This window comes from Pseudomyrmex gracilis, unplaced genomic scaffold (assembly GCF_002006095.1).
Source record: "Pseudomyrmex gracilis isolate BER0280 unplaced genomic scaffold, ASM200609v1 scaffold_191, whole genome shotgun sequence".
Lineage (NCBI taxonomy): Eukaryota > Metazoa > Arthropoda > Insecta > Hymenoptera > Formicidae > Pseudomyrmex > Pseudomyrmex gracilis.
Window position 1 is genome coordinate 127,112 of NW_018020775.1, and position 27,423 is coordinate 154,534.

The following is a 27,423-nucleotide window of genomic DNA, read 5'->3' on the forward strand; positions in this document are numbered from 1 at the left end:
AGAAGAAAAGAGAGAGAGAGTGAGTGAGAGAGCGAAGATAATTGTGGAGAGAAATGTCGAAAAAAATTTCACACTTATTTTCCATGCTCTATTCAATTCCTCTTTGCACAATTCCATTACTTGTCACCTCTCAGAGCGCTTGTTCTCGGAAGTGACTGTCGAAAGAAAAGTATATGAAAATAATTTACAACATTCGTCGTTATATATATTTACACATCGTAATTTTGCAATGTAGACTGGGAGTATTGTGTATGTTTCACATTCACAGCGTCGATTAATCAAGAATGAAACTTAAAATACACGCACTCTAGGTTCGTTCCAGAACTGTTTTTTTTTTTATTCTACTTTGAAATGATTAGAAAATTTGGTAAATAAAAAAAGAAGCTATAATAGTTCCGAAGCACTTTGTATAATTGCATAGACGTGTTCTTCTTACGTCAACCTTCCATAACTCACCGCCAAGTAACGCCCTAAAGCTATTTTTATCTACCGCCGATATACCAATTCTCTATAGCTTCGAGACAACCAACACTTGCTGAAGCAATGTAATCAGAGCGGTTCGATAACAATCGAAAAATCTGCGACAGAAGACATTGAGCTTCGCGATTTTTTTCAAGGTACATAAAATCTGCAACACAGATGTATGTTTCCTATAGTCGTACGTTAATAAAAATAACGCAATCTCTACAATGTATGTGTGTGTATGTATACGGGTTTTGAAAATATGGAATGCGAGTTTTGGAAATTTTCATAGAAATTCAAATTATCCGGAATCGATCGAATCTTAATATCATTATCATCACAAACCATTCCATTTGTTTCCGCGACAGCGCAAATCAAAGATTGAGCTCGAGAGCGCGCGCATATAAGATCGCGATAAAAGTATCGAATTCCGTAATCTCCGTGAACGGGTGAGTGTGGAAAGAATTTGCTGATGTAATGGACAGATTTAATCGCGGAAGCGTCTTTTGTCTCGACTCACGTCAAAGCCTTTGTCGCAATTTAGAGACGGAAGCCTTACTTGATTGCGGTACGGATATCTCCGAATGAGCCATCTGTGAAACGACTAATTTCTCATTTTCATCGTAATGTAGCAAAATTAAATTCTTTACCGTCGCTATAACGGCTTTAAATTAATTACCGTAATGCGCTTTAGGGCATTCGAGCGTTTGCCGTGTTGTATAATGTGCGATAAACGGTTATACAAGTACGGAGGGACTTTGAGACTTTGTTGAATGAATTAAATTTGCATTGAAAACTCTTATTTCACAGCCATTAGAGCGCTATCAAAATGACATCGAGGCGACTCGGCGTTTAAAATTATGTTAAATCGTAAAAAGTAAAAACGCGCACGACGATTTAAAAAGATATTCTATCGCGTTGATCTCGCTCAAAAATAAATATGCGAAAATCGGTTTAACGAATACAAATGGAATAGTTATCCCGGCTTAATATAGTTCTCGGAGTTCTTTGCGTCGCGATTACTCTTCCGGATTTTTTTTTCCCCCACTTTCGTTATGCCGATCACGCTCGAGTTCGTTAATCGTTAATTACTGTTGATGACGTTCCGTGGATGACCGCTCGCGAAAAGACAAACCGAGACGAACGCAGAAAACTGAGAAAATCCGCCTGTCAGGTCAGGCACGTTGCGCTTTTTGATTTTTCTTTCGCACACGTCTTTTTCGTATCAGCGCTTATTGCCTCGTCCATTTCGTTTGTCTTGTGTTTTCGATTTTCTTCCTCCGTTCTTTTCACAAATTACAAGAAACCTTGTACAAAGCGTTCACTACGAGAATTTAATTTAACACGAAAAGCATCTAGGATTTTCACTAAGCGAGATTCGGTTCTTACACTTATGCTTTCCCGTTGAAAATTGTAAAAATTGCTTAAGACGATTTTTTTTTTTTTTTTTTTTATTCACTTAATAACCCCTTATACGAAGGTACACTTAACTCGATACACCACCACCACCGATCGTTCGTGTATCTTTTTATCTTCCGCTCCTTAAGCCCGCGGTGAAAGTTCATCAGCAGAATTAACTTTGCGCGCGGCGAAAAAGAGGTTTTTAGACTTTGACGTTTGAGAAAATACTCTACGCGTGGGACGTCCGCGGATGTTGGAAAAGCTAAGCTTCCGCTATAGAGCTGATGTGGATTATTTCTTTCTCATTAAACGCTCTTCAAACTTCCGCTTCATTGTGGCGCATAGTCCGTCCGCTGAACTCTTTCACCGTCCGACACGTCGGTGAGACCGACGTTGACGATAAAAACTCTCGGTCGCGGAAAATTCTTTCGCTCCATTTGGGATCGGCGACACAACGACACATTTCCCTACCCTATAGATCTCTTCTTCGTATTGCACTTTTTGACTCGCAATGATGTTGCGCCGTAGACGCGTGATAGAAAAATAGAACTTTCGATCGCCGCGACAATTCGTAGAAATAAAGACCTTGCGCAAAAGAGAGAACTTCTCTCTTGGTTGAAGTGATCGTTGTGCAGAGAATCGCGTCGTTGTTCGCTCACCACCCCCGACTGTTTCATACGTCACCGGAGTAATTCGTTCCCATCGCGCGGCGCTGCGCCGAACGAGTATGCACGCAACTTGGGTCGAGTTGCACCCACAGTCTGGTTTAACTAACTCCAAGTCTGTGTGATTCACTATCTTCGGCTAGATTACAGTCCTACTCGAGCGAATTCTCTGACAAATTTAGGGATTAGATTTGATCAAATAAGATTAAAGTAAAATCAAAGTTTGGCGGTGAAGTTCAGTACACTTCGCAAAGTTTAAACATTCGTAAATGCGAAAGTAAGTGATAAAATATTTATTTTCACGCTTGATCTTTTAAGAGAAAGAGAGAGAGAGAAAATGTGTGTGTGTGTGTGTGTGTGTGTGTGTGTGTGTGTGTGTGTGTGTGTGTGTGTGTACACTAAACAAAGTTTGATTGAAACTCTTAATCATCAAAGTACCTAGTAGTGAAAATTTAAAATTCTCTAAATTTATCAGAGTCTACGCTCTTAAAGTTTACTGAAAGTTCACGAGAAAAACCTCGCGCAGATAGAGAGAGACAAAGAGAGAGGAAACGATAAGTTTACGCTAACTGATGTTAGTGCAATCAGAGCTCTTAACGCTCGACAGCGATTAAAAACCTTCGCCACCTAAGTGTTCCGCACATTATTGCTAGAGTTCAAGTGATATCCAGACTGCGTTCGGAGCAGACTTTAAAACGCGGTTGCATCCATTTCCTCGGACAGGTCGGAGTGAGGGAAACCGGTTATCAAAGTGCGCGCGTTAAGTTCGCACTTACCTCTCTCTCGTGGGAAAAATCGCTTCCCTCTCGACGCATCGAAACTGTTCTCACCCCGACTTGTCAGAGTCACGGCATGTTTTGAGGCATGCTTGAAAAAAATTTCACATGACATCGTTCTCGTCCACGATTCCGCGAGGCAAGCATGCACGCAAAAGTCATAATCGCAAGGTATACATATATATCGTAAAGTAAAGTCTTCTTAGTCGAAGCGGAGCTGTTATCAGCAAAACAAATGTAGATCTCGTGTAATACAGTGACATTAGTGTGAGATCCAAGTTTCAAAGTACTCTTACTTCTGAGGAGAGTTTACTTTAGTAACGTAGAAAGTATAAAAATAACGAGCTGACGATTTTCATTCGGAGTTTGCTTGTGCCGCGAGTAACTTTCAAAGTAAGAGACTGAAAATGCACAAGTAAGTTAAGCGACCGTGACAAGATTGAGAATCCTTTATAAACCGTAAGATATTTCACTAAGAATACTATTTCCTTATATGGCGCTACAGTGATGATAACAATATAGTAATATATTTCTCCAAGAGTATATAAATCTACGTGTACGAACGATGAAGAACAGATGAAATTATTTCATGCTGCATAGTATATCTAATAGTTGGGAATATAATAGTTATATTATTCTACTAGAATTTATATAGAAGTATGAAATATTTCGTTCAACTTTACGCAAATTTCAATTTCAATCATTTTTGTTTATTATTCTTTGGACTTTTATATATAGAATTGAGATTATTCGTAGTAACAGTAGTATTATATTTGTATCTCAAATTTTCAATGACTAAATCGTGTTCGTGTGAGAACTATAGAAAAATCCAACGATAACTCGCACTAAGAAGTGCGGAGAGAACTGAAGAGAGATTAAAATAAATGTATAAACGAATTATGACACTAGCACGAGGCGCGATGTGAAAAGTGATATGAAATATTTCACCTTTTTGATGACAAGTTCTCGCATAAATCTCCGCGCACACACGGGGCTTCGGGACGTGTGAGTAAATTTGTTCGGTGGTGTAAAATACGCGTCATGAAATTCTCGTTATTTAAACGAAGTCTCTGCGAGAGACCTCGGTTTAATGCGCGGCGCGCGTGCACAACACGTGTTGATCTTTGACAATATTTATATTCGTATTATAGGAAAACGTTGCCGCGCATGCATCTGAAGACGATCTTTGCGCTTGCTAACGTTTCGGATAACATTGTTGTTTGTTGTTCGAGGGTGATTAAAACGACGCGCCACTCGTAACAATTAAGGCGACTTCGTGAGCCAGGTGCAGCTTTGTGTCGGCGCATTAAAGCTTTTCCCAGCAGCAATTCACTTTCTTCCGTGTTTCACCGCCGTGGCGTTTCGCCAACATTTGCTCGATTTTATGTCTCGTCAGCGGGCGAGATGATTTGTCGCACGAATAACACTTTCTATCTTCCGGCGCTGTTGCTCGAAATATCTTCTCTTTCAATTGTTCCTACTTTTATATGTAAACATTTTCCCTTTGGTTGATAAATATTGTCTCTCTTTTTCTCTCTCTCTCTCTCTCTCTCTCTTTCTTTCTCTCGCGTGACAAACAGCGAAAAACACTGATACATACAGTGTCTTCGTATTAATTTTACGGTGATATCACCGATGTAGACGGTCTTGTGTGAGAACGCAAACGTGCGAGTATCTAACTTGGATATCGAGGTGTTATGAGATTGCGTGACTTCTCAGAAATTTATTTGTTTACGTGCGATCAAACGGCAAGGGAAATTCGACAGCCACAAGAACTTCGCGAGTTCCTTGATTCGCGAGCGCGATTTAGGACAGAACCCTCTGACACTGCTGTAAAGTTCGTGACGTCGCGGAAGTTAGCGAAGCAATTCTCTCAATTGAATGGATATCGGGAGCGGGTCTCCCGAATATCCTTTACTCCCCTGCGTATCACTCGGTCCGCTCAGACGTAAGCGATTTCGAAAAGAGAGTTACGTTCGGGAAATATTCTCGCGATCGATTCCGCAACGTAACGACTCTGATTACTTCCGATGCGCGCGAGAGCTTTACCGGTTCTTCAACTTCTACCAAGGACGCGCAAAATCTTACCGACGATTCGAATCATGATGATCAAAAAAAAAAAAAGCGAGAAAACAAAAAAGAAGCGAGACTTCTAGCGAGGAATTTTAATTTAAAACTCTTGTAACGCTCTTAAAACGCTTCAAGTTTCGTGGCGGCGATCCACTTACGTGAAATTGAAATCGACGTAAACATGATAATAAATAAATATTCGAAAGCGACTGGCGCAAGATTAATATCGTCGTGAAAAATATTCTTCTCCGAAAGTCCTCGGTGAATCACATTTAAAGTCAACAATTTTACACGGCATTGTACGTAACAAGAATTGCAGGTATCTACTTCACAATTTTATTCGCATATGTCATTATTATATTATAATTATATATAGAATTGTTGACACAAACGCGCTACAGTGCGGCGCGTGTTCCCGCATCATTCTCTTTAACGATCTCTCTCAATTTATCCCGCGTCATATAATCCGAGATAGCTCTAACAAACTTCTACTTTCATACTCTTAGATGCTTCTTGAAACATGATAATTCGTGACTCGCGATTTACGTAAGCGAGTGTATCGCGGCCAATAGTAACGATCGAATACAAAAACGACGCCGCGTCATCGGAAGCGGATCGCAGGTAATAATGTTAATGTCGTGCCTCGACGAATAATATTTGCCAATATCATCTCTATTGGCTCGGTGCACATCGAGGTTGCTCGCCGGAGAGGTGCTGTAACGGGAAAAAAGGAGAGAAAATAAAAGAAAAAAACAGTCGGGAAGTTTGCCAATATCGAGTCGTTCTGCGACGATCCGTCACGCAGAGAAAACGTCCACGTTATTTCGCTGAGAACACGCGCATCTTCGTCAATTCGCCATCTCAAGTATGTCGTTCGTGAATATTTGGCGCAACTGAATAACGGGGAGTTAACATTGATTTGTAATGAGCGATTGATATTTTCAAGGCGCGGCGTGATGTCGCTCGCGGGTGTCGCGTTTCACTTCCGATCAAATTCGAACGTCAATGCTTTCGCTGGCGATTGTGATTTCGGGGCTCCGTTGCTCAACGGATTGACTCATCGAACGGTTGTCGGACAGCACAATGGGTTAATATTTGCTTATGAGTAGGCCGCGTCGGCGACCGCGTTGCGGATGCAAATTTAGCTTTGCGACGTGCTCACCTTTTAGAATATGTTTTGAAATCGTATAAATGGCAGTTGTAATACGTCGTTAGAATTCTCGGAAAGATAATTGGTGTATACGCGAGCGCGCGTATTCTTAAATGACTTTCAGGCGAGCAAACACGATGCCGAGGGCGTAATGGCTTTCGAGTTTATCATGGCTGCAATTAATCGTCCTCCGGCTGCATCGCAATATGCAAACATTCATCCTGGAATTTCCTCCGCGTCGCGCTGTTATCGTTTGCGATTTTACCGCGCCGCGAACTCGAATATCTCGCGCGTTGCTTGTAAATATTTTATTTTATATTATATTTCTGCGGAGCGTTCCTCGATAAAAAAAAAACAAGCATGAAGAAGCGAAGAGAAGCAAACAGAGCAAACGCGAAGAAGAGGAATATGCTGAAAATAGGAAGATGCAAAAATATGTTGGGAGAGTTTCAAAAATAAAAACTTGTGAAAACTAAAAGAAAAAAAGAATATAGTTCGCATTTCAGCCGACTGTAAATTTCGAACCACGCGCAAATCTACTAGCTACTCAGGTAAGGAAAATTAACGGTGAAATAGAAAAAACAAATCGAAATCGCAAGTGAGAAGCAAAAAGAAAGAAACGTTATCGTCGCGAAAAAAAGGAACATTTATTTAAAAAAAAAAAAAAATGAGCTTCGCGAATTGGTCGCCCGTAAAATGTCGAGAAACCGACATTCTTCAAGTCTTATCCGCGGAAATAAACTTAGTAGACCGCGATCGGTCACTGAAAATTCTGGCCACGCGAGAACTTAAACGAGAAACGGCGGGAAGAGGAACGGAACAACGCGAACATTAAGGGTGCGAGCACGCGCGCGTTGAATTTATGGCAAGTCGGCCAGACGGGCGCGCGACTGAAAAATTAAGAAAAGTCGAGACGAGATACAACAGAAGTGCTAGCTAGACGTATAACGAGTTGAGCGTCGCAAATTTTGCGGCGTCACACGTGGAAAAAAATAGGACGACATGCTGCGCCGCGACACGTGGAGATAAAGACTGCGGAAATATGGGCAGGTCTCTTTATTTTGTAATTTCAAAGTTTGATACGCGCTGTTGCCTTTACGATGCGGCATAAAGAAATTCACGTCTTTGAAAAATCGAGTCGAGTAAGTCACAACTCGGAGAGCAAGGTATACGCCCCCCCGGTTTACTCGCGAAATTTCGATACACTCGCTTTTTCATCGCGCGAGATCGAAAAAAAAAAGTTGTTTCACTGCGGATCTGTGAATAGTATTTATCCGCAACGCTTGACACAAGCCACTTCTCTCCGCGCGCCGTGCATAAGTTTATACACATGAAAAGCTCAAGAGATAAAGAGCGCGCTTACCTATTGTGTTACGCGCGAGAAACACGTATCGAACGTTTTGTTAAAACTGTACAACATTAACGTTCAAAAAGCGACGAAGCGAGAAGATTTTCGCGCATTGTTCCAAGGTCCCCCCCGGTGTGTCGAAACGGATAACGGAATTTCTTAAATCAAGCGCAATAAAAGTCGGATTCTATACGCGGTGATTTATTAAGCAAGCACGCCTCTCTGAAATATATTCTGCGAAAATTAATACACGTTTACATTGTTACGACGAACGCCGTTTTATTATGTCCGTCGAGTTTTGTTTACTTTTATTTTTTTCATGCTATTCCACACTATTCGCGGTGCGTAAAATTTTTGTCGCGTCTGCGAATTTATGCGGACGCACGTACATTTAGAGTAATAACGTGTGCTTCGCGTTTAAATCTCCAGAGATATTCCAAGCTCGCGCCCGGAGTTTTCGTTGTCCGGTTACGCGACATTTCTCTCTCGCACGGATACTCATTCCCGGAGATAAAGGTCGAAACCCGTATCTCTCTTTTCGTTTTACACCCATCCAATCGGAGAAATAAACGAAGTCGCGGAGCAATAGAAGAGAGATAGAGGGGATAGGGCATCGTGCCTTGAAAATTCAATGACATGGTGAGTTTCTGGCTTTTTAAATGGACACTCTCTTTTCTTCATTCAAATTTGTTTTTTTTTTCTTCTTAAGCGTTAAAACGTTTAATTCCCCCAGCGGGAACTTTTACGTTAAAACTCGATCGTAAACTCATTTTAAGGATCCCGCTCATTAGCACGATTGCTTTTCTTACTTATTTCAGTCGTTCGTTAATGAAATAAATTAATTTTTTTTTTCTTTTCGTTTTTACCGCAAAATTTTATTAATGTACCGTGGTATATGTCGCGGGTGCGCAATACACTTAATGAAAATCGAATAAAGATCGCGCTAGGGAAACAAATGATGCTTCGTTGTTCTACATGTGAATAATTCCGACGAATCATCAGTTTTACATGTCTGTCGCACCACAATCCGTGTCTAATCCGAGTTTTGACGACGGTATCCCACATAGCGCCCACTAAATGCCTATGCATTTTTTATAAGTTGTCGGAGATTCTTTTCGAACGTTATTTAACTCGCTGCTATCTCCGTCCGGCGTTTGCTCGCGCTAGATGTTTTTCCAATTTTCCCTCGGCGTTGACAACGATCCTTTCTACCTCGTGTAAACGCCCAGTGTATTCTTCAAAAAGGTTGACCCGTGCGATCACGGACCGTGCAAGATTTATGACCGTGTGTACTCGCCTCTCTTTCTACGTCGGATTTTCCTTCATCGTTGCGAAATTTATCCCCCGTCCGATTCCGTGCGCGTACAAAAAAAAAAAAAAAAAACAACAACGCTGCCAATCTTCGGTTTTCTCTTCTTTCTTCGCGATTTTCCCGCGATTGTCTTTTGTTTCCTTTGCGTGAGTTTTGCTCGTATTTGTCCGGCTACATTCCGTGGAATGCAGAACGTTATAACTGATCGATCGGAAGTAGAAAAAGATGTGGTATATGCGCGTCTCCGTCTATCTCGCTCTCTTTAATCTTCGCGCTCTGTCTCGTCTGTTGGACTGTTCCCGCTCTTATCTAACGATCATTTGACGGTTTTTTTTTTTTTTTTTTTTTTTTAATATCGGCGAATAAGAGATCCGAGATATTTCGTTCCTTGTAACCAATAATGTCGCACGTCGCGCTTTTGTTAAATGCAAGTTGTTTATCGCGGTGTCTCGCTCCTTATCGATTTATTGCTCGCTCTTTATTGTACACTGTGCTATTATGAAAATCAATTGTGTCAATCGCGGGATTCTTTAATGTTTGAATTGCACACTTCTTTCGTTTACCTTAACCGCTTCTACAAACTCGTAGAACGCGACCCCTTTTCCCCTCATTTAACTCTTATCGTTAATCATCCTTGCGACTTTTTCTTTTTATTTCAATCCGACATTTCTGTTCCGCTTTTTTTCTGTCTTTGATTTCATTTTCGTACTTAACGAAAATGACATATCACGTCTTACGTTATAATGATGACCAATTGAACGCGATTACGCGTTCAAAAAAATTGTTTTATCTTTTTTAATCAGTTTTTTTAATTAGTTAAAAATAATTGTTTTCAATGACGCCCGATATTCCTTTTCTTCTATCGATCGCTGGCTTCGCTCTACTCGACACATCTTGAATGAAAATGCAGATCGTTGAAAAGTTCCAAAGTAGAGCATCAAGAACATCAACGAGTATGATTAAAGGTGGACTGAAAAGTTACAAAAGATCTACCGAGCAGACGTAACTTCGCTCGTTAGTATTCAATGATCGGTTGTTATTATCTTGCGCAATCCTCATATTTAATAAGCCCACCCGTTATTTTCATCAGTCTCGCTCTTTCGATCGTAATCTTATTCAATTCGCGCGGCTTCTGGTATTAGAAGAACTTGTAGCGCAATACGGTTAATACAATAACATCACAAGTTTTGCTTGTTATAACTGAAAGTGCAGTAGCACCGCGGAGGGTCGTTAGCATTTACGCGCGATCATATCTTCCGCGCTTTTCTTCGCGCGATCTCATACACTTAGCAATCTAGCTAGCGAATCCCGCTGATAATACGCGCACTGCGGCGCACTGTATACGATCGTTTCTTCGTAAGTGATGTAAAACACGCAATGCTCATTAATATCGAAAACCAGATTGCCATTATTCATCTTCTTCTTTGCTTAGTCACCATCTCTGTATCCGAATTTTTGTTACGCCGCGTCTAATGCCGCGTCTTATGCAACGCGAGCAAGTCGATACTCTCGGCGATGGCGCCGCCGTCATCATATTTTCTTAAGAAATCGTCTTCTGTGCACGCGCAAATGGTGCGAATCGACGTCGAATCGCCGATTCGCAATTTTGTCAGTATAGCGGCACGCAACGCTCGTTAGTGCTCGTGGTGTCCGTTATTTTTTGACATTTCAAAATGAATAATCTCCGACAACGCGCACTTGTGTGTCTAATATAGCGTTATATAAAACTGATGCATTATGTAAAAGTGGAGTTTGTATTTCACTTCACAATTGAATCTGTAGCAAGAGAAAATTTGATAGAATTGCGTTTGTTGCGCAAGCGACAAAAGAAAATTGAAGAATAACCACCGTTTGTTATTGTGCTATTCATTGTGGCAAAATTTACGTTCCGTCCAACGACGACGTTCCCGTCGGTGTTGTAACGTATGTGAGGCTCATTGTAACTTTGGCATTTTTGTTCGCTACGCAACGCGCGCGCTCTGCACAATGCGCGATCAGTTGTGTTCTGCGTTTGAATGCTTATCCCCCCGCTGCATTTTCCTCCCCGGCTCTCCTAGCCTCGAACCTCTCGTGTTTCTTTTTTCTTTTCGCTTTGATGCGGAAACCGCGCGCTGCTCCGATGTATCTAATCGAAAGTAACCCCGGCGATGCTTCGTTGAAATTCGAACAGCGTGCAGCGTCGAGTGCTTCGAATTTTACTCGTTATCTTGTGATTATCGTGACGTTGCAGCGGTAGCGGATTAACGAACACACAGAGTAAGAAGAGCCAACAAAGGGGAAAAGCTGCTCCCGCGACGATATGAGCGCAGCCTGTATACGAAGAAAGTTTCCGGTTCGTGATTTACATCTTCATCGTTCGTACTACAACAATTTTAATTCGTATTTTGTGTTTTTCCGCACGCTTTCTAGCTAAAAAGTACAATCTGCCACGTCCAGTCTCCTTGAAAGCTACGATTATTCGAAACGCTAGACATCTACTAGTAGCATCGAGATTTTTTTTCGAAATCGAATAATTGTTAACGAAGATGGAGGGATCGATTCGCCAACGGGGAACGAGAACCGATCTTCTCCGAGAGAGCGAAAAAGAGAGAAAGAGAGTATGTGTATGTAGAAAAGAAGTGAGAGATATAGACTATAACTCGTCGCGGACGAGAGATCTTCACAAAAATATTTGCAAATCTAAATCTCTGCGTCATTCAAAACGCTTTTTTTTGTGTGTTATCGACACAACTGTTATTGCCTATCTATATTAGACGTGCATGCCAAACCGCGCGGACGTGGACTTGCCTTCTCTCACGGTCGTTCCTCATCGGCTGATTATCGGGACGAGCGGCTCGCCCTAGCTCGCGTCGACAATTACGATAATGACGACGATGTAGAGATTCCCGATTTCATGGAATCGCGTGCCGCCCTTGGATGGAAATCAGGGTTACTCGCCGCCCAACGACAGCGCCTGAACAATTCTAGGGTCGGCCTTGCTGCCCTCCCGAAACTCCTCCAATGTGAGCTTGTCGTCGTGGTTCTTGTCCATCTGATCAAAGATTTTGTCGACTCTCTTTTGCGGCGTGTTCTCGTCCTCGGCTTGCGGTGTCTGCCCCTAAAAACATACCGGCGACGTTTCTCAGCTCAGTATCTCATTAATCAGCGGGGCTTAACAACTTCCAGAAGACGTTGTCATTTTGTTTTTTACCCCTTTACTAAAGCGAACTATAAAACACTCTCCCTTATCACTAATTACGGGTCTATAAGTAACATACGTCTTTCGAATTTGTGTTAACGAATTGTTTAAATTGTGAGAGAAGTGCGGTATGTAAAAAATTACGATATTTCCCATCATATCGCGAAATTTTATCGTTTTCGGAAACTCGCAAATGATGAAATTTCATTATTGTTTCGTTATTATTTGTCGCGACAAGTACATCGTCAATGTACGTAAAATCAATTCGATAATTTACAAAACTGCATTGGCTTTTAATGTATTTGTTTGTGATCTAATGTGTTTTAATTGAACCGAGTCATTGCGCTAATTCTCGGCATTGTAATCCAAATGTATTGTTTAAACGCGATTGTATTTAGTTTTCAATCGTATTTACGCGGCTCAATCGAGTTTATTGTTTCAAAGTCGACATGTTATCAAAGTTACGGAGCCTTTGTTACGAAGCCACAACCCGCATGTTTATAGATTACCGCTCGGTAAGCCTCTTGGCAAATATGCGTGATATAATGTGCCCTTGTATTTCTCTTTGAAATTAATATTAACGAGACTTCAAGGTGATTAATGGCGAATTGTTCGCGAAACGGATTTGCCGTGTTAGTGTCGAACGAATTTTCCACAAAAATTTTGCACGCTTGGCTGTGCAAAAGTTACAACAATTCCGAAGTGTCGATATATTTTTCGCTCAACTCTCGAGGGTGTTGATTGCACGCTCTGCTGGGTTTTTTCTCTCTGATGAAAGTACCTAACGTAGAAAAGTTTCGGCTATGAAAATGCACAATCACGAAAATATGCGACTTCTGCGCGTATTGTTGGTAGTTTAATTAGCACATAATGCGAGAAGAGAAGCTCTTCTGGGAATAGCGCGCGCGCGTCACAGCCACGATGCGTACTTTATATTCGGCCGAGCGACACGCGTGACGATGACGTTTCGGATAAAACAATTAAACTTTCCGTACGCGGCTAAATAGAACGCACTGCGATTTCAAAGAAGCCGCGCATATACAGGGTGTCCCATAATTGTCGTATCACCGCTCGTAGGCAAAAAAAGAAAGAGTTATTCTAAGACGAAAAGTTTTATACCACTTTGGAAGATTCGCAATAATTAACGAGATATGAATTAATAAAGATCCGCTAATCAGCGTGCATCCAGCGTAAGAACAGCCCAGTCTGTCGCGCCGTAGCGACGTAATGGGAGGAACTAATAGAATAACATGTGCATACATAGACAGCATATAGGCTGCGTTCGCGCTATTGCATTCCGTCGCTACGGCGCGACAGACTGAGCTGTCCTTACGCTGGATGCACGCTGATTAGCGGATCTTTATTAATTAATATCTCGTTAATCATTGCGAATCTTCCAAAGTGATATAGGACTTTTCGTTTTAGAATAATCCCTCCTACCTGCCTACGAGCGGTGAGACGGCGATTACGGGACACCCTGTATATCGCGCTTGTCAAAAGCAGTAACGGGTGACGTTGTAGCTTACGTCGTTAAATCGCTTCTGGCTCGTCGAGGGTTGGAAACTGTACAAGAGGATTATAACTTTTGCTATATAAAATGAGCTCGTTAGGATAAAATATTGACTTGATATCGAGAACAAGTTGCGCGCTCGCGAGTTATTACAATTGCATCACAAGCGAGCACGTTGTTAAACACATGCATAAGCGAATTTTTAATAGTGATAAGTGTTTTTATTGATTGATATGTAGTCAATTAAAGTGAAATATAATAATAAAGTTTATTTATTCTTGTGTGTGTGCTGAGGCAAATTTTGAATAGCAGACCCGTTTGACTCGGTCTGAAACGAACTCGCCTTATTGTCGTCAACTTTTCTTAAAGGGAAATAGATAATACAACGCGGATCTTTGTTATTTCGCGGAAAGATCGCTGAATGACACATTAAAACCAACGAAATCGCGAGAAGCCGAGTAACAAAATGTTTTACCTGTGAAAAGCTTTCTCTATTTCACAGATTAAGTAAAAACTTTGAAAAGAACTTACCACCATCTGATAAATTGCGTCTACTATGTTGTACATCTCGTCCCTCGTGATGAAACCGTCGTTGTCAACGTCGTACAAACGGAAGGCCCCTGAAAAGAAACGAGAAAAGTAAGAAAGGAAAACGCAATCGACGTCTTTCCGCGAAACTGAATTCCTAGAAGATACAAAATTCAAAAAATGCTCTCAGAAAGAGAGAGAAAGAGAGAGAGAAATAATATCTCATTTCATACATACGCTTCACTAGCGAGTTTGTAAGTTTTCTTTCGAGCGATATCCGTCCGCAATTGTGATAACATTTCGTCGCTCACTTTTGCGTTTCAGATTGTTAGCGTTCATCAATAGCAGCTCTCTCAAGGAGAACAATTGAACGTGTCTCGTTTTTTATCGTCTCAGCTCAGCGATCGTCTTTCAGAATTCGTCTCAAGTTGTTTATGCGCACAATAATCTCTTTTGCACAAATAACTACTATCTTTCTTCCAACAAAACCGAAAAGTCCGAATATTTATCAAGAAAAAGAAGAGATCACATGGAACATGTAAGGTCACTGTTGTACGTGGCACTGTTTTTTTTTTTTTTTTTATTAATGTGAATATTTAATTTATATGTCAAAAAAATAGAACAGTATTTGATTTTATGTATATTTTTTTTCTTAATTTCGCTCTCAGAGGATCAACTGTGTGTGTAAGTTTACAAGATACATATTTCTGAAATTGAACTCCCGAATTGTGAAAAGTATATTATACGCGGCAAATTTTATATTGTCTTACGAGAAAGTTGAATGACTTAAAGTTTCTGAATCAACTATCTCGAGTAAATCAAACAGAATACGCGGCGGTTTTTTTACGATTGTTCGCGATGTAGTCAAAGTAGATGGACAAACAGCGAGTATAGTTCGCAAGAGGAACTCGCTCAAATTTGAGTGGATGAGTTTTTCAAGAATAAAGATCGAAGTGTGTACTCACAGTGAAGTTTTTCGTCCAGGTTGCCACGCGACGTCACCGAAAGCGCTCTTATGAACTCCTCGAACTCTATCGTACCGTCCTAAAACAACAAGTCAACGTATCCTTATTATTTCGTTTCGAACCTTGCACGCGAGAGATGTTATCTTCTTATCGATCATCGTCTTACCAGAGGCGATGATCACTTCGCGTTTCTTAAAGACGGATAGCTACCGGTTTCCGGCTTTAACTATCTAACATAGACGATATCGCGTCGACATATCGGATGAATAGTTTTCTCTCTCGCGGAGTATCTTCTTTTAAGCCGCGCTAACAGAATAATCTCGAGGGAGAAGTGTATGGAAAATCACTGTCTTGAATATTTTCCAAATATTTTCATTAAATATTTGCGAGTCGACATGAATGTCGCTGTTCACTCAACTGTTCGAACTGAGTAAACACGCGATTAATTTGTGTTTGCGGAACTGATGCCTCAGCTTTAGCGTGAGAATTTGTTCAGCGCGCGTTTCTCTTTAAAAAATCAACAGCTCGTTTTTATTTAATATCAAAATAAAGAACAATTAATAAATACTCATTTAATAAGAAAAACGTTAATAAAGACATCACGTGGGGCGGAGATAGCGCGACGGAAAGGAAAGAGGAATAATTTAAACAGTCGAGAGATTCTACTATCGCGTGATCGATCCTCGCACGCAACATCGGTCTAGCGAACGTATAAAATTTTTGCCAAGAAAGAAAAGCCACGGGCGTGTATATACACACGTGACAAGAAACTTACGGCGTTTTCGTCAAAAACTCTGAAGACGAGGGAGGCGAACTTCGACGGGTCACCCTGGGGGAAAAACTGCTTGTAGATCTTTATGAAGCCCTGAAATCACGCGAGCGTCATGCATATTTTCAGCTTTTCACGCGGTATTGATTTCTTTAAAGTGATTAACTCTTTCCTCTTTTCTATTGATGTCACGTGATACATGATTAATGTATGTGTATTCATATATTAAATGTATTCATATATGCATATTCATTTATTCATATATCAAGATAAAATCTTTTACATTAAATTACTATACCGAATCTTTTGTTTGTTTGTTTTTATATATCAAGTAAATTTTGGTAAGTGAAAGAAAAGAAGAGAGAGAGAGAGAGAGGAAAGTTAATATAAGAGTTAAAACATATTGTAAGACAATGTGTACCTGTTCTGTTAGCAGTCCATCGGGGCAGTCCTTCAGGAATCCTTTGTGCCTAAATAACACGACGATGTTCAAATATAATAATTTAAAGTAAATATGCACATATCATTAATATATTTAACAATTCATAGTTCTCGCGAGAATTTCGTTTTCACTGTCTTTTAACTTCTTCTAACTTTTAAAATTAGATTAGAACGCAATTTTCCTGTAGATTATTTTCTTCTACAGTCGGTCACATAAGAGCGTAGTCACGATTACTAGCGATCGGATAATAAAATTGCTGTAATTTTTTTTTCTCATACAGAGGGCAGTATAGTCCTTCATGCTTTATGAAGGAAAATCAGCTGACTGTTGTTTTTAATTCGATCCTTTGTATTTTTCCAAAATGAGTACCGCTTACGCTTCGCGCTTCGAAGCAGTTTTTTTTGTGCTTGCATCCCAAAGAANCTCAAATGACTCAAACGGCTGCTGCAAAATACATGCAAAAGTCAAAACAGTTCGTCAGCAAGTGGGTNAATCGTTACAAAGAGGTGTTCTTTGGTATGCAAGCACAAAAAAACTGCTTCGAAGCGCGAAGCGTAAGCGATGCTCATTTTGGAAAAATACAAGGATTGAATTAAAAACAACAGTCAGCTGATTTTCCTTCATAAAGCATGAAGGACTATACTGTCCTCTGTATGAAAAACAAAAATTATAGCATTTTTATTATCCGATCACTAGTAATCATGACTACGCTCTTATGTGACCGACTGTAGTTTCCCGACAGAATCTTTAATCATTCTGTCCAAGTTTCTACGAGTGGTTAATAGTCTACTTGTGCTTTTCTTACGGTCGAACTTACCATTGACGAATCTCCTTCTCGGTGACTGAAACAGAAAGAAGGAAAATTTAGAAAGAGGTAATTAATTATTAGCCGTACTACATGTATAACAAAATCGAGTTATTCCGGGCGCGAAAAGTGCCCGGCAAGAAAAAGCGCGCGTGGCGGAAAGAATTGCAGGAGGGTGAGCGAGGGAAAGAATTATTGTTCACTTGGAGCTCGCCCGGCTCGTATCAACTGCTGTGTGATTTACTGCACGACGGATTTTCTCGGTAAATTCAGTACGGAGGTAGGTGTCATTGAAAAACTCGATTGTCCCATGTAAGCGATCAAATTTTTATACGACGATGTAGGTGCTTCCCAATCGTTTTTTGCGTTGTGTCAGTCGAAGAATGTTTATATATGTATGTGCGCAAAGCAAAATATCACATTTTTCCCTACGTTCTTGTTGGTCATATTATACAATAATAAAGTATGTCAAAATTAGAAGTGACAGATCGCAATAAAAGTTGTCGCGTTGCAGAAGCGATTTGTTCGATAGATTGAATTTGTTTGCGCGAAGGGAACTAATATCACTACGAAAGACGAGATCGATATCGGCAAAGCGAATGTGTGCAAGACGGATATGTGTGTTGCTGAAATAACAAAAGTTTTTTATCGAATCTTTTTGTATTTAATCGAACGGATTGCACGACGGTTCTTTATATGAGTCGCGCAAAGAAGAGAAGATTGAAGAGAAAATAAAGAAAGAGGAAAGATTAGCAGGACAATTACGTCAATTTTCTTGTCGCTTCGCGTTTCTTAAATTTTAATCCTACAAGAAACTCTCACGTTTGTCAAAGTTTAAAGTAAATTTTTTAAACAGATATTGTTTAATATATTTATTTATATGTTATATTTTTTAATTTATTTTAGGTTTTCGGCTAATTATCTTATAGTGAAATTTATTTTAATTGATAGCCAGATGACGTATTGTTTTCTAAAAAATAAATGTCGCAAGAAAAACGTTTTGTTTTTCACGACAGCTCAGGCAAATTTATATATTACGGCGGAACGGTCGAAAGGATAAAGGACGAACGCTCGAGGTCAATAAAAACACGAGAGAACATGAGGAGTTTTGTGGTTTATATGGTAATCTTGCCTTGAGTATATTAGCTTTTACAAACAGCACATGAAAGCGCTTTGTCGTACAAGAGTAGAACTTGTGTGCCGGAAATCACGTATCTGTTTAAAGATATTATTTTAATCGAGTTTAGCTACATAATATACACATACACATTTGTTTTTGTTTCCCTGAAACTGAAAAGAATAATTTGCAAACTCTTTTTTGTCACAAGTTTCATTGAAATAAGATTATTCTTTTTTTCTTGTGTGAAAACAAAATCGCGTTATCTCTCTCTCTCTCTCGTCGAATTAAACACATTTAAAACTGATATTTAACGAATCATTCGCGCACAATGTTAAAGTCCACAGAGTAAACAGATCGTCAGTTATCATATTGCGAATGAAAATTCACGATTCGATTGTTATTTCTTGCGATCGCAAGAACGGAGAGACGAGGCGTTCAATTTGAATGTATTTCTATAACTATGTAAATAAGAGACTGGCGCGAGAAGTATTGTCGAGCGATTCGATCTCTCTCGTCGATTTACATTACGAGAAGAAAAATATATTGTATTACATCCGTGCATGTATATTGGCAAGTTGTTGATTATTGTTCTGCTTTCTAAATTTTACGTTCTGTTGATCAATTATCGGTCGTCAGTTTCAGATCTTTACGCGGAACATCTCTATCAGCACTAAATAGAGTTTGATTTAATCTTTGGTTAATCATAATTATATATAAGCGATTTTTGGCTTTTGTGATTTTTTGAATCTTTATTAATCAAGAGAGTTTGGTCGGGAAACGTGTGACATATAAAAAATCACGCAAAACTTTTTAAAGAACATTTAACCGTTTAATTCATTACGTCAAGAGTTATACCGCGAAAGTTATACACTTGCGTGTGCTATGTCTGATTGATTCGTGTACAAGTTTCTCTCGTTCGACATACTCGAATTTCGTAATTGGCTCGAGAGTCGCGAATGCTTAATTGGCCGTAGTTACTCGTTTACTGAGCTTAAGGTTTACGTCAGCTAAATTGCTTCTTCTTCGTCCGTCTGTTTTCTCTCTTTTTCCCATCCGCGTCTCCGTTAAATCTCTCGATATCTTTCCGCCGGCGTGCTTTTCCCTCCGAAGCAAAAAAAAACCGGTTCTTCACTAAATAATAATCCGGTCTTACTGCGTTAATTTGTATTAACTTGTCGAGAAACAAGGATTAGCCGCAGTAACGAAACCGCTAAAATTTATCGTTTACAAATAGAATTATTTCATCTCACTTACGCGCGTTCAATTATTGCAATACAAAATATATAAAAAAAATCAATTATAATGGAAATGCAAAAAGTAAAAAAGAGATGTACATATATATATATATATATATATATATATATACATATATATACGTATTTAAAGAGATTAAGTGTATTTGTTGCTGTCGCGTTGTCATATCCCGTGTACGATTAGCGAGATTTCCAAAAAAACTATTTTTAGTAAAAAAAAACAGTGTTATATATCTTGTATCTATTTAAAAAAACAACAAAAATTAACGGATGAATTGTAAACATTATTAACAGTAAAACATTTGTAATAAAATATGCACTTATTATGTGCATAGTTTTATTTATTTGAAACGTCGAAAATTTGTTATCATATAACAGAAATCATATTTGTCAAGAACAAAAGTTTAACTTGAAACATTTGATTCAATTATCGTCATTTAATGGCACTTCTTTGTCCCTAACGTCTCATTTATCTCACAAGGGAATAGAAAAACACAACACAAACTCAGCTTAACTATTGAAGATTTTGTAAAATCTTTTTTATCGAACGTGATTCAGGAAATCGTTGCACTAGAATTCCGCCAAATGTTCTACGTATTTTTCAGCATCTTTTTCTCACGCTCTTTCGCACGTTGCTTTGCTCGCAAGAGCTCCCTATCTTACCGTCTCTCTACACATCATGTAGTAATCTTGAAAACTACTTTTTTTCGAGTGTGTCTCTTTGGCGGAGAACATGGAGTTTTTCTAATCCGCGACTCAAACGTAAGAGGGACACGAAAGCTGCGTCGAAAAACTGTCGCATTAGAGAGGCCATCTCAGAAATTCAGTGATATTGCTGTCATCGCTCCTGTCACCGTGTTGAAGTAATCTCAGCTTATTTTCCAACGTTTAAGTTGACGTTTTTTCTCGTCACCTGTCTCGTTTGTCGTGTTTATGCCATCCGATAAAGTCAAAACTGTCGAATTCTGTTGACATGTGCGCTTCGGTCACATGAATATTCTTTCGCTTTCGAATCGCGTCGTTTCGTATTCACGTTACATTTTCCGTTTACGATTTATTCAAGAAAACGTGATTCGCCCGCAAACGATGATACGAAGGACAGACACAATCGCTTTTCACGTTCGCACTATCTTTGCCAAATGTCGAGAGTTAGCGCGCGCTAAGCCTAATGAATTTTTAAACAGGGCGTAAAGCAGATGTGTAAACGCATAATATTGCGCGGTTGCACTTGGTACTGAGAGACGCCAAGCTGTATTTAATCGCATGCAGTAAGTGCGCGGCTCACGGAGTCGTGAATTAATTCCGCTCCAACTTCTCTTCCGTTACGCTGTTATTCAAATTCGCCAAGGGAATGCCCTCGGTCGTGCCAACTGTCAAGTCGGTACAAGGTGTTTATCAAAATAACTACTTTAACGAAGTCATTTTTGTTTTACGTATGTGAATATTTGTGACACAGTATCTCCCACACACAGGACATATATTATTTATTACAGTAGACAGTGCGCGCTATTAAATCTGAATTAAATCTGCAGAGATCTGACAACAACTCAAACTATACGAAAGCAAACGGAATTTAGCATCGAGAAAGAAAGGCACAAATAAAATTGACATTTATTTTTTTGAAAAAGAATTTATATTTTTTTTATGTATTTATTATTATTAACAAGTTATAGTTTTACTTAAGGTTAGTTCCTGTGCGACAGTCTTATTCAAAAATAAAATCTATCGCGTCAATACAAAAAGTTAAAATTTCACTGATTGATTCAATAATAGATAGTTTCACTGAGATTCAGTGATAACGTTACTGAATTTTAGTGAAAGTATGTCTCTTTTAAGATAAATCAGTAAAAATTTTACTAATTAATTCAGTAACAGATTAATGTCACTGAAAATCAGTTAAAATTTTACTGATTGATTCAGTGACAGATAGTTTTACTGGGAATCAGTAATATTTGGCAACTCTTTCATTTTTCTTTTGAATGCAAATCACTTCACTGGCATGTGTTATTTCTCTGTCAAGATTTCATCAGGGAAACCTCAGATCAATATTTTGTTCAACATTTCTTTTTAAAATTGCAAAACAATCTTCTTTTTCGTTAGTGTCTTCGATACATATTAATATAAGTAATACTACTATTGATTAAAAAATTTCTTATAAATGTAATAAGTATATACTTAATATTTAAGTAAATATGTAATTAATATATAAACTATGTTATATATAATTGATTTTGTTTCAGATTAAATTGATGCTATACTCGGGAAAAAGTCCTGCTTTATGAACAAATTACACGGAAAAAAAAAATAGTTTCTACCACAGTTTGCTGAAATGAATTTGCTGCTGTAACTATAAAATTTCTTATTACATAGAAACAGTTTGCTGATATTCCTAAATATGTCGACATAATAGCAAAATATGTATGTCTTGTAGCACTAAGAGCTTAGGTGTCCATAATACTACCAAAATTTAGAAACCACACCTAATTTTTAGCTGTGAGAGCTAACTTTTTTTTCCGTGTATAATTCAATCTCTGGCTATAAATAATTATATATAATTATAAATGAGATTAAGACAATCTTACATAATGATATTTAGACATAATTATACATAACCAGATATAAAATGTGTCTATATAAGACGGATTTTTTCTTGAGTGTTCAAAATTTATAAATAATAAATTGAATACTGATTTACTGATAAGCAACAGTAAAGTTTTTACTACTTTATCAGTATATTTACCACTGATTCTCAGTACACTCTTACTGTTTTTTTAGTAAATTTATCACTGATTACCAGTACAGTCTTACTGTTTTATTTAGTGAATATGACGATATTCTACTGATTTACTAATTGATACATTTATATGTACTGATTGACTTAGTGAATATTTACTGATTTGCGCAGCAAAAGAGTTTCAACAGAATAAATCAATATAATCTATTGATTCTCAGTGGAAGACTTATAACTATCGGAATCAGTAAATATTTACTGATTTTCAGTGCAATGCACTGCTTGAGAGAAATAGGATCACAGCATATAATGCTTTTGTCAGAGATTGTACGTACACACTAATGTACTATATACATATACAGATTCGTACATGTATATTTAAACAAGTCAAAATGGTAATCGTGGCAACGTTGCAAGTACTCAGTTGTGTAAGCTTATAGCTTACAGGGTTAGATTAGGTTTTGATATTTAATAAGTAACAAAATATGATGAAAAATGCCTTTTCCTCCAAAACAGTTGCAATATAAGAGAAAATTTATTAATCAAATAATCTATTAGAAGACGTATTATGCGACGTATTGTTGAATTACATGAACTTGGAAAAAATCTAAAGTGCTCTCAAAAAAGTGCTTTTTTGACAAAATTATGAGTGAGAAACGTTTAGGACTCAATTCAATGTTATACATGGCTTGTGACAAATATTATTACAAAAGTAGCAATTGGCAAGATACATGCTACGAAGAAAAATTGTGCGCGTTGCCAGATTTTCATCACTTTACCTCACTACGCTTTTATTGCATAATTTTAAAAATCTATAACTATTGAATAAAACGGAAAAAAATTTATTTTGTGTTTCCAAATATTCGTAGTGTCTTTCTATAATGTAGTTGTCTTTTGCAAAAATTCATACAGTCGTTTGAAATTAAAAACAAAAATAGGCTGTTTTCGATATAAGGAACGTATGTTATTAACGCATATTTTGACCATGAATATCTCGCTTTACAATCGGTCAAATTCTTTGGAATTGCGAAATTAAATGTAAATTATCATTTTTAACATTACTGTTAAAATTTTATAAAATTACATAGAAAAGTGGATTTGTACGGGAACTACCTTAAGTTTCTATTTCTTGTACGTTTTTAACTGATAACTTACAAATTTCATCATTCCTTTTTTAATTTATCAATGTGTGTAGCAAACAAATACATATGTAAAAACAACGTTCGCGGAATATCATTATCTCAAACATTCGTAGCTTGCCGAGTTTCGAGATTCATTTAATCATACGGATTGGTGGTAGTATCCGTAGATACGAAAAAGAAATGGCAGAGGAAAGCCTGTAGGAGCGCGCCTTTTCAAATAGTTTTCCCGAAAACTCATCTCGATATATACCGCTTTTATCCTAAGAGAACGTAATCTCTGCTTATTTTCCTGGCGGAGGCGAAGAATCCCCGTCGTCGACTCATTGCCGAGTTCCAATCGATCGAATCCGGCTGATTCCTTCGAATAAAATATACTTTTGGTCCCGAGAGAAGCTACTACGTCAGTGTGCAAGGTTTATTAGCCGGTCGGTTGAATAATAGCGAAAAAAAAAAAAGAAAATCAGACAGAAATTTGTGAAGAAATGCCCGATTTGATAGTGATTCATTTTTTATTCTTCAGAAATGTAGGACAACCAAAAATATATTCTCTTTGCTCTTTCAATTTGAAGTCAATTGTCTTCGGAGTAGTTTTCGTCGTCCACGTCGTATTTTATAACCGGAAAAATGACAACGAGAAAATAAAAAAGATTCTTTGCCAAGAAGATATTTGCTCCGGCGGGATAATTATTTGATCATTAAGACAAAAATTGTTTTCCGAGTTTATTGAGTGTTTTTTGAATAGATATACGTATTCGAAATAAATTACTACACACTAACTTGCAAATTTGTATTGTCGAATACAACGAGAACGGGTGCTACAATTTGGCACATTGTACGTGTGAATTTCGCAGAGAGCGTTATTATTGCGGAAAACTTTGTGCGATTAAGGGACGGAAGTATGAGAAGAACTACGCAGGTAGTTTAGTCGAAAATGACCCGAAGGTAACAAGCAACCGGCGCGAAAAGCACGGAATAATTGCGCAACTTTTTAGTCGCCGTAACGCGTCTTCCTCTCATATAATCGCTCGTAAAAGTTTGAAAAGCCCGCGTCCTCTTCGACCGCGTCAAGAAGCTTCTACGAGTCGTTTAATTAAAATAGCTTTTGAAAACTTTATCGTCCTCAGGACGCGCTCAGTAACATAGAGATGAGACAATTTTACGAACAGTGTCAACGACTGTCGCACGCAAAAGGCGATCGCTCTAAAAGCCTATTTTCTAGGTCTTCCTCAAATCCTCGTTAATCTGGAACTGATTGCGGGAGACGTAATTTACGCCCCAGAGATTGACAATTGCAAAACCATTATCCTGGTTTTATTCCAAATCATCAGAATTATTAATAAGGTTTGCTTTTTACTTAATTAAATTGAAATCATAATACGAGAACAATATATCGCTATTGGAAACATTGATAAATAATAAGCAAGATAAAATATTGCGATTTCTAATGTCTTTCTGATAGTGAAACAAAAGTGAATGTTTATAGTGCGCGCGAACTGATGACCAACATTGATTTTATGAAATGTAAAATTGCACGCGATCGAGTTTTAAAAACCTTGCCTAGTTATTCGAAGATTAACGATTAATAATTACTAAGTCATGCAACAATCCCATAATAATACATTTTTTATTTTATCTGACAGTTTTTTGCGGATCAGATTTTTCATACGTTGGATTAAACGTTCACGTACCGACGCATAATTAATTCCGTGATAAAAAGCAACTATTTAAAAAGCACTCGTATATATACATATATATTATACCGAGAAATAGACAAACGTGAATTTGAATTTTGAAGTGCAAAAAGAGCCTGAAAGACCTAGGTCTGGACAACACGTTCCCATCTCGAAAAATAAGTTTATTTTTTTTTTTTAGTTTGAGCACTTCTAATATATAAAATACTTGATGTTTTTTATAATTTTACACAATATATGACATTTATAGCAATTTATTAGGTCATAGCGCGCAGATTTTTTCAATTTTTTTATCAACGCAAAATCGTTAACATTTGCTATTAAAAAAAGAATATGTCCAAATATTGATTTATTGCTAAAATATTGTATGTTAAAGTTGAACGCGAGAAAAATGGATTCTTTAAAAAACATTCCAAAAGATCTATTGTGAAAATGGTTTTAATTTTACAATTTTTAGAAGACACTTTTATCCCTAAAAATACGAACAATTCCCTACAAAACTGTAAATTTTGTAAAAATTTTAATTACAAAAAAATTATAAATTTCTAAACAAAAAACCTTTTTTTTGAAAATAAATTGTCAGGTTATTTTTGTATAAACGCTTATATCTTTGAAACTACTGGAAAATTTTTCAATTAGTTTCTTTTATCGACGCAGAATCGTTCAAACTTTTGATTAAAAACAAAAAAAATTGAAAAAATATTGATTTTTTGCAGAGATATTCGATTTTAAAGTCGCGTGGGTCTCATAGACCCAGTTTGGACAACTCATAAATCATTTTTTAGATCTGGCCTTGAAGGGTTGAAAATAAAATATATTTATTCTAGATATAAATATATATAAGATAATTACAAATTCAAATGTGAAAGCCAATCGGAGCAACAAACACGGGTGTATGTGTATTGAAATCCATAAATTTATTACAAAAATTGTACAAACGTTTCGACCGGGGATTCGGTCCTTCTCAATGTGAATGAATTGTTAAGTGTAATGTTCAATCAGTCACGACCACATATTTCAAAAGATAAATATTAAAAATTAAAAATTAAACCGTCAAAAGGAGATGTCAATAATAAAATTTGTCAAACATGACTAAACACAATCGTGGTCCAAGTGAGGCTGGCAGTCTCACTGACTGATTGAACATTACACTTAACAATTCATTCACATTGAGAAGGACCGAATCCCCGGTCGAAACGTTTGTACAATTTTTGTAATAAATTTATGGATTTCAACACACATACACCCGTGTTTGTTACTCCGATTGGCCTTCACATTTGAATTTGTAATTATCTTGGATATTTGGAGCCGTGATACCTTTTTTGATTTTATAAATATATATAGTCATCTGTCTATATCAAGAAACAAATTTTTACAACGAAATTGATAGAAAAAATTAATTAAACTGCGCGTGACAAATATTAGAGATAAAACTCTGTGTTTGCTAAATTAAAAACAATTAATTTGAAGCAAAAAAATTTCTTTACTCAATGAAAAATTTGTTATATTCTTTTTGTCAGTCAGTGACGAAGAAACACGCTATACGTGGTTGACTAAAAGAGCATAACGTACGGGAGTTTCTTGGTCGTCGCAAAATGTAACGTCGCGTAATATGCGCGATATGTAAGTTCCTCCACGGGGATATGCGACGTCTGGTTGCGCGTAAATGCGAACTCGTCGCGGCTGCATTGTCGCACACATACAGATACAGTAGGTTTGCACGTACAACTTAATACGCGCGAGAGAAGGCGAGCAAACGATTGCGCAAATATACGGATATCTATATTATATACACGGAACGATGCGGAACGGAGCGAAACGCAGCGGCAACTTCACAAATTTCGAGACATTACGTGCGCGCAAGTGCAAACACAATTTATACAGATAGTTGTGTTATACTTACGAGTCTATGCGCTCTTGCGCCGCGCGTTTGCCACTTCTCGAATTTCGTAATTGGGACGCGAGCGTGGAATATGAGGAATAACTTAAAGTTTCGAGCGCGCGTTTTCTCCGGAAAACGGTAGTGCACACACCGCACAGTGTGTAGCTGCAAAACGGGAGAGGCTACAAGATTATTAGCAACGAGTTATCACAACTCATTGCTT

General features: G+C 38.0%; 1 protein-coding gene across 2 annotated transcripts in view; it reads right to left on the reverse strand.

The window, feature by feature from the left end:
- Positions 1-2: 2 nt before the first annotated feature.
- Positions 3-27,423, reverse strand: part of LOC109858182 (frequenin-1) — a 49,383-nt gene continuing 21,962 nt past the window's right edge. For both annotated transcript variants that reach the window (XM_020435208.1, XM_020435207.1), the window contains exons 3-8: positions 17,394-17,418; positions 16,556-16,604; positions 16,141-16,230; positions 15,366-15,444; positions 14,404-14,492; positions 3-12,281 (exon numbers count right to left, since the gene is read on the reverse strand). In XM_020435208.1, the coding sequence (XP_020290797.1) occupies positions 12,114-12,281; positions 14,404-14,492; positions 15,366-15,444; positions 16,141-16,230; positions 16,556-16,604; positions 17,394-17,418 (500 nt within the window). In that variant the 3' untranslated portion in view covers positions 3-12,113. The remainder of the gene's footprint in view (positions 12,282-14,403; positions 14,493-15,365; positions 15,445-16,140; positions 16,231-16,555; positions 16,605-17,393; positions 17,419-27,423) is intronic.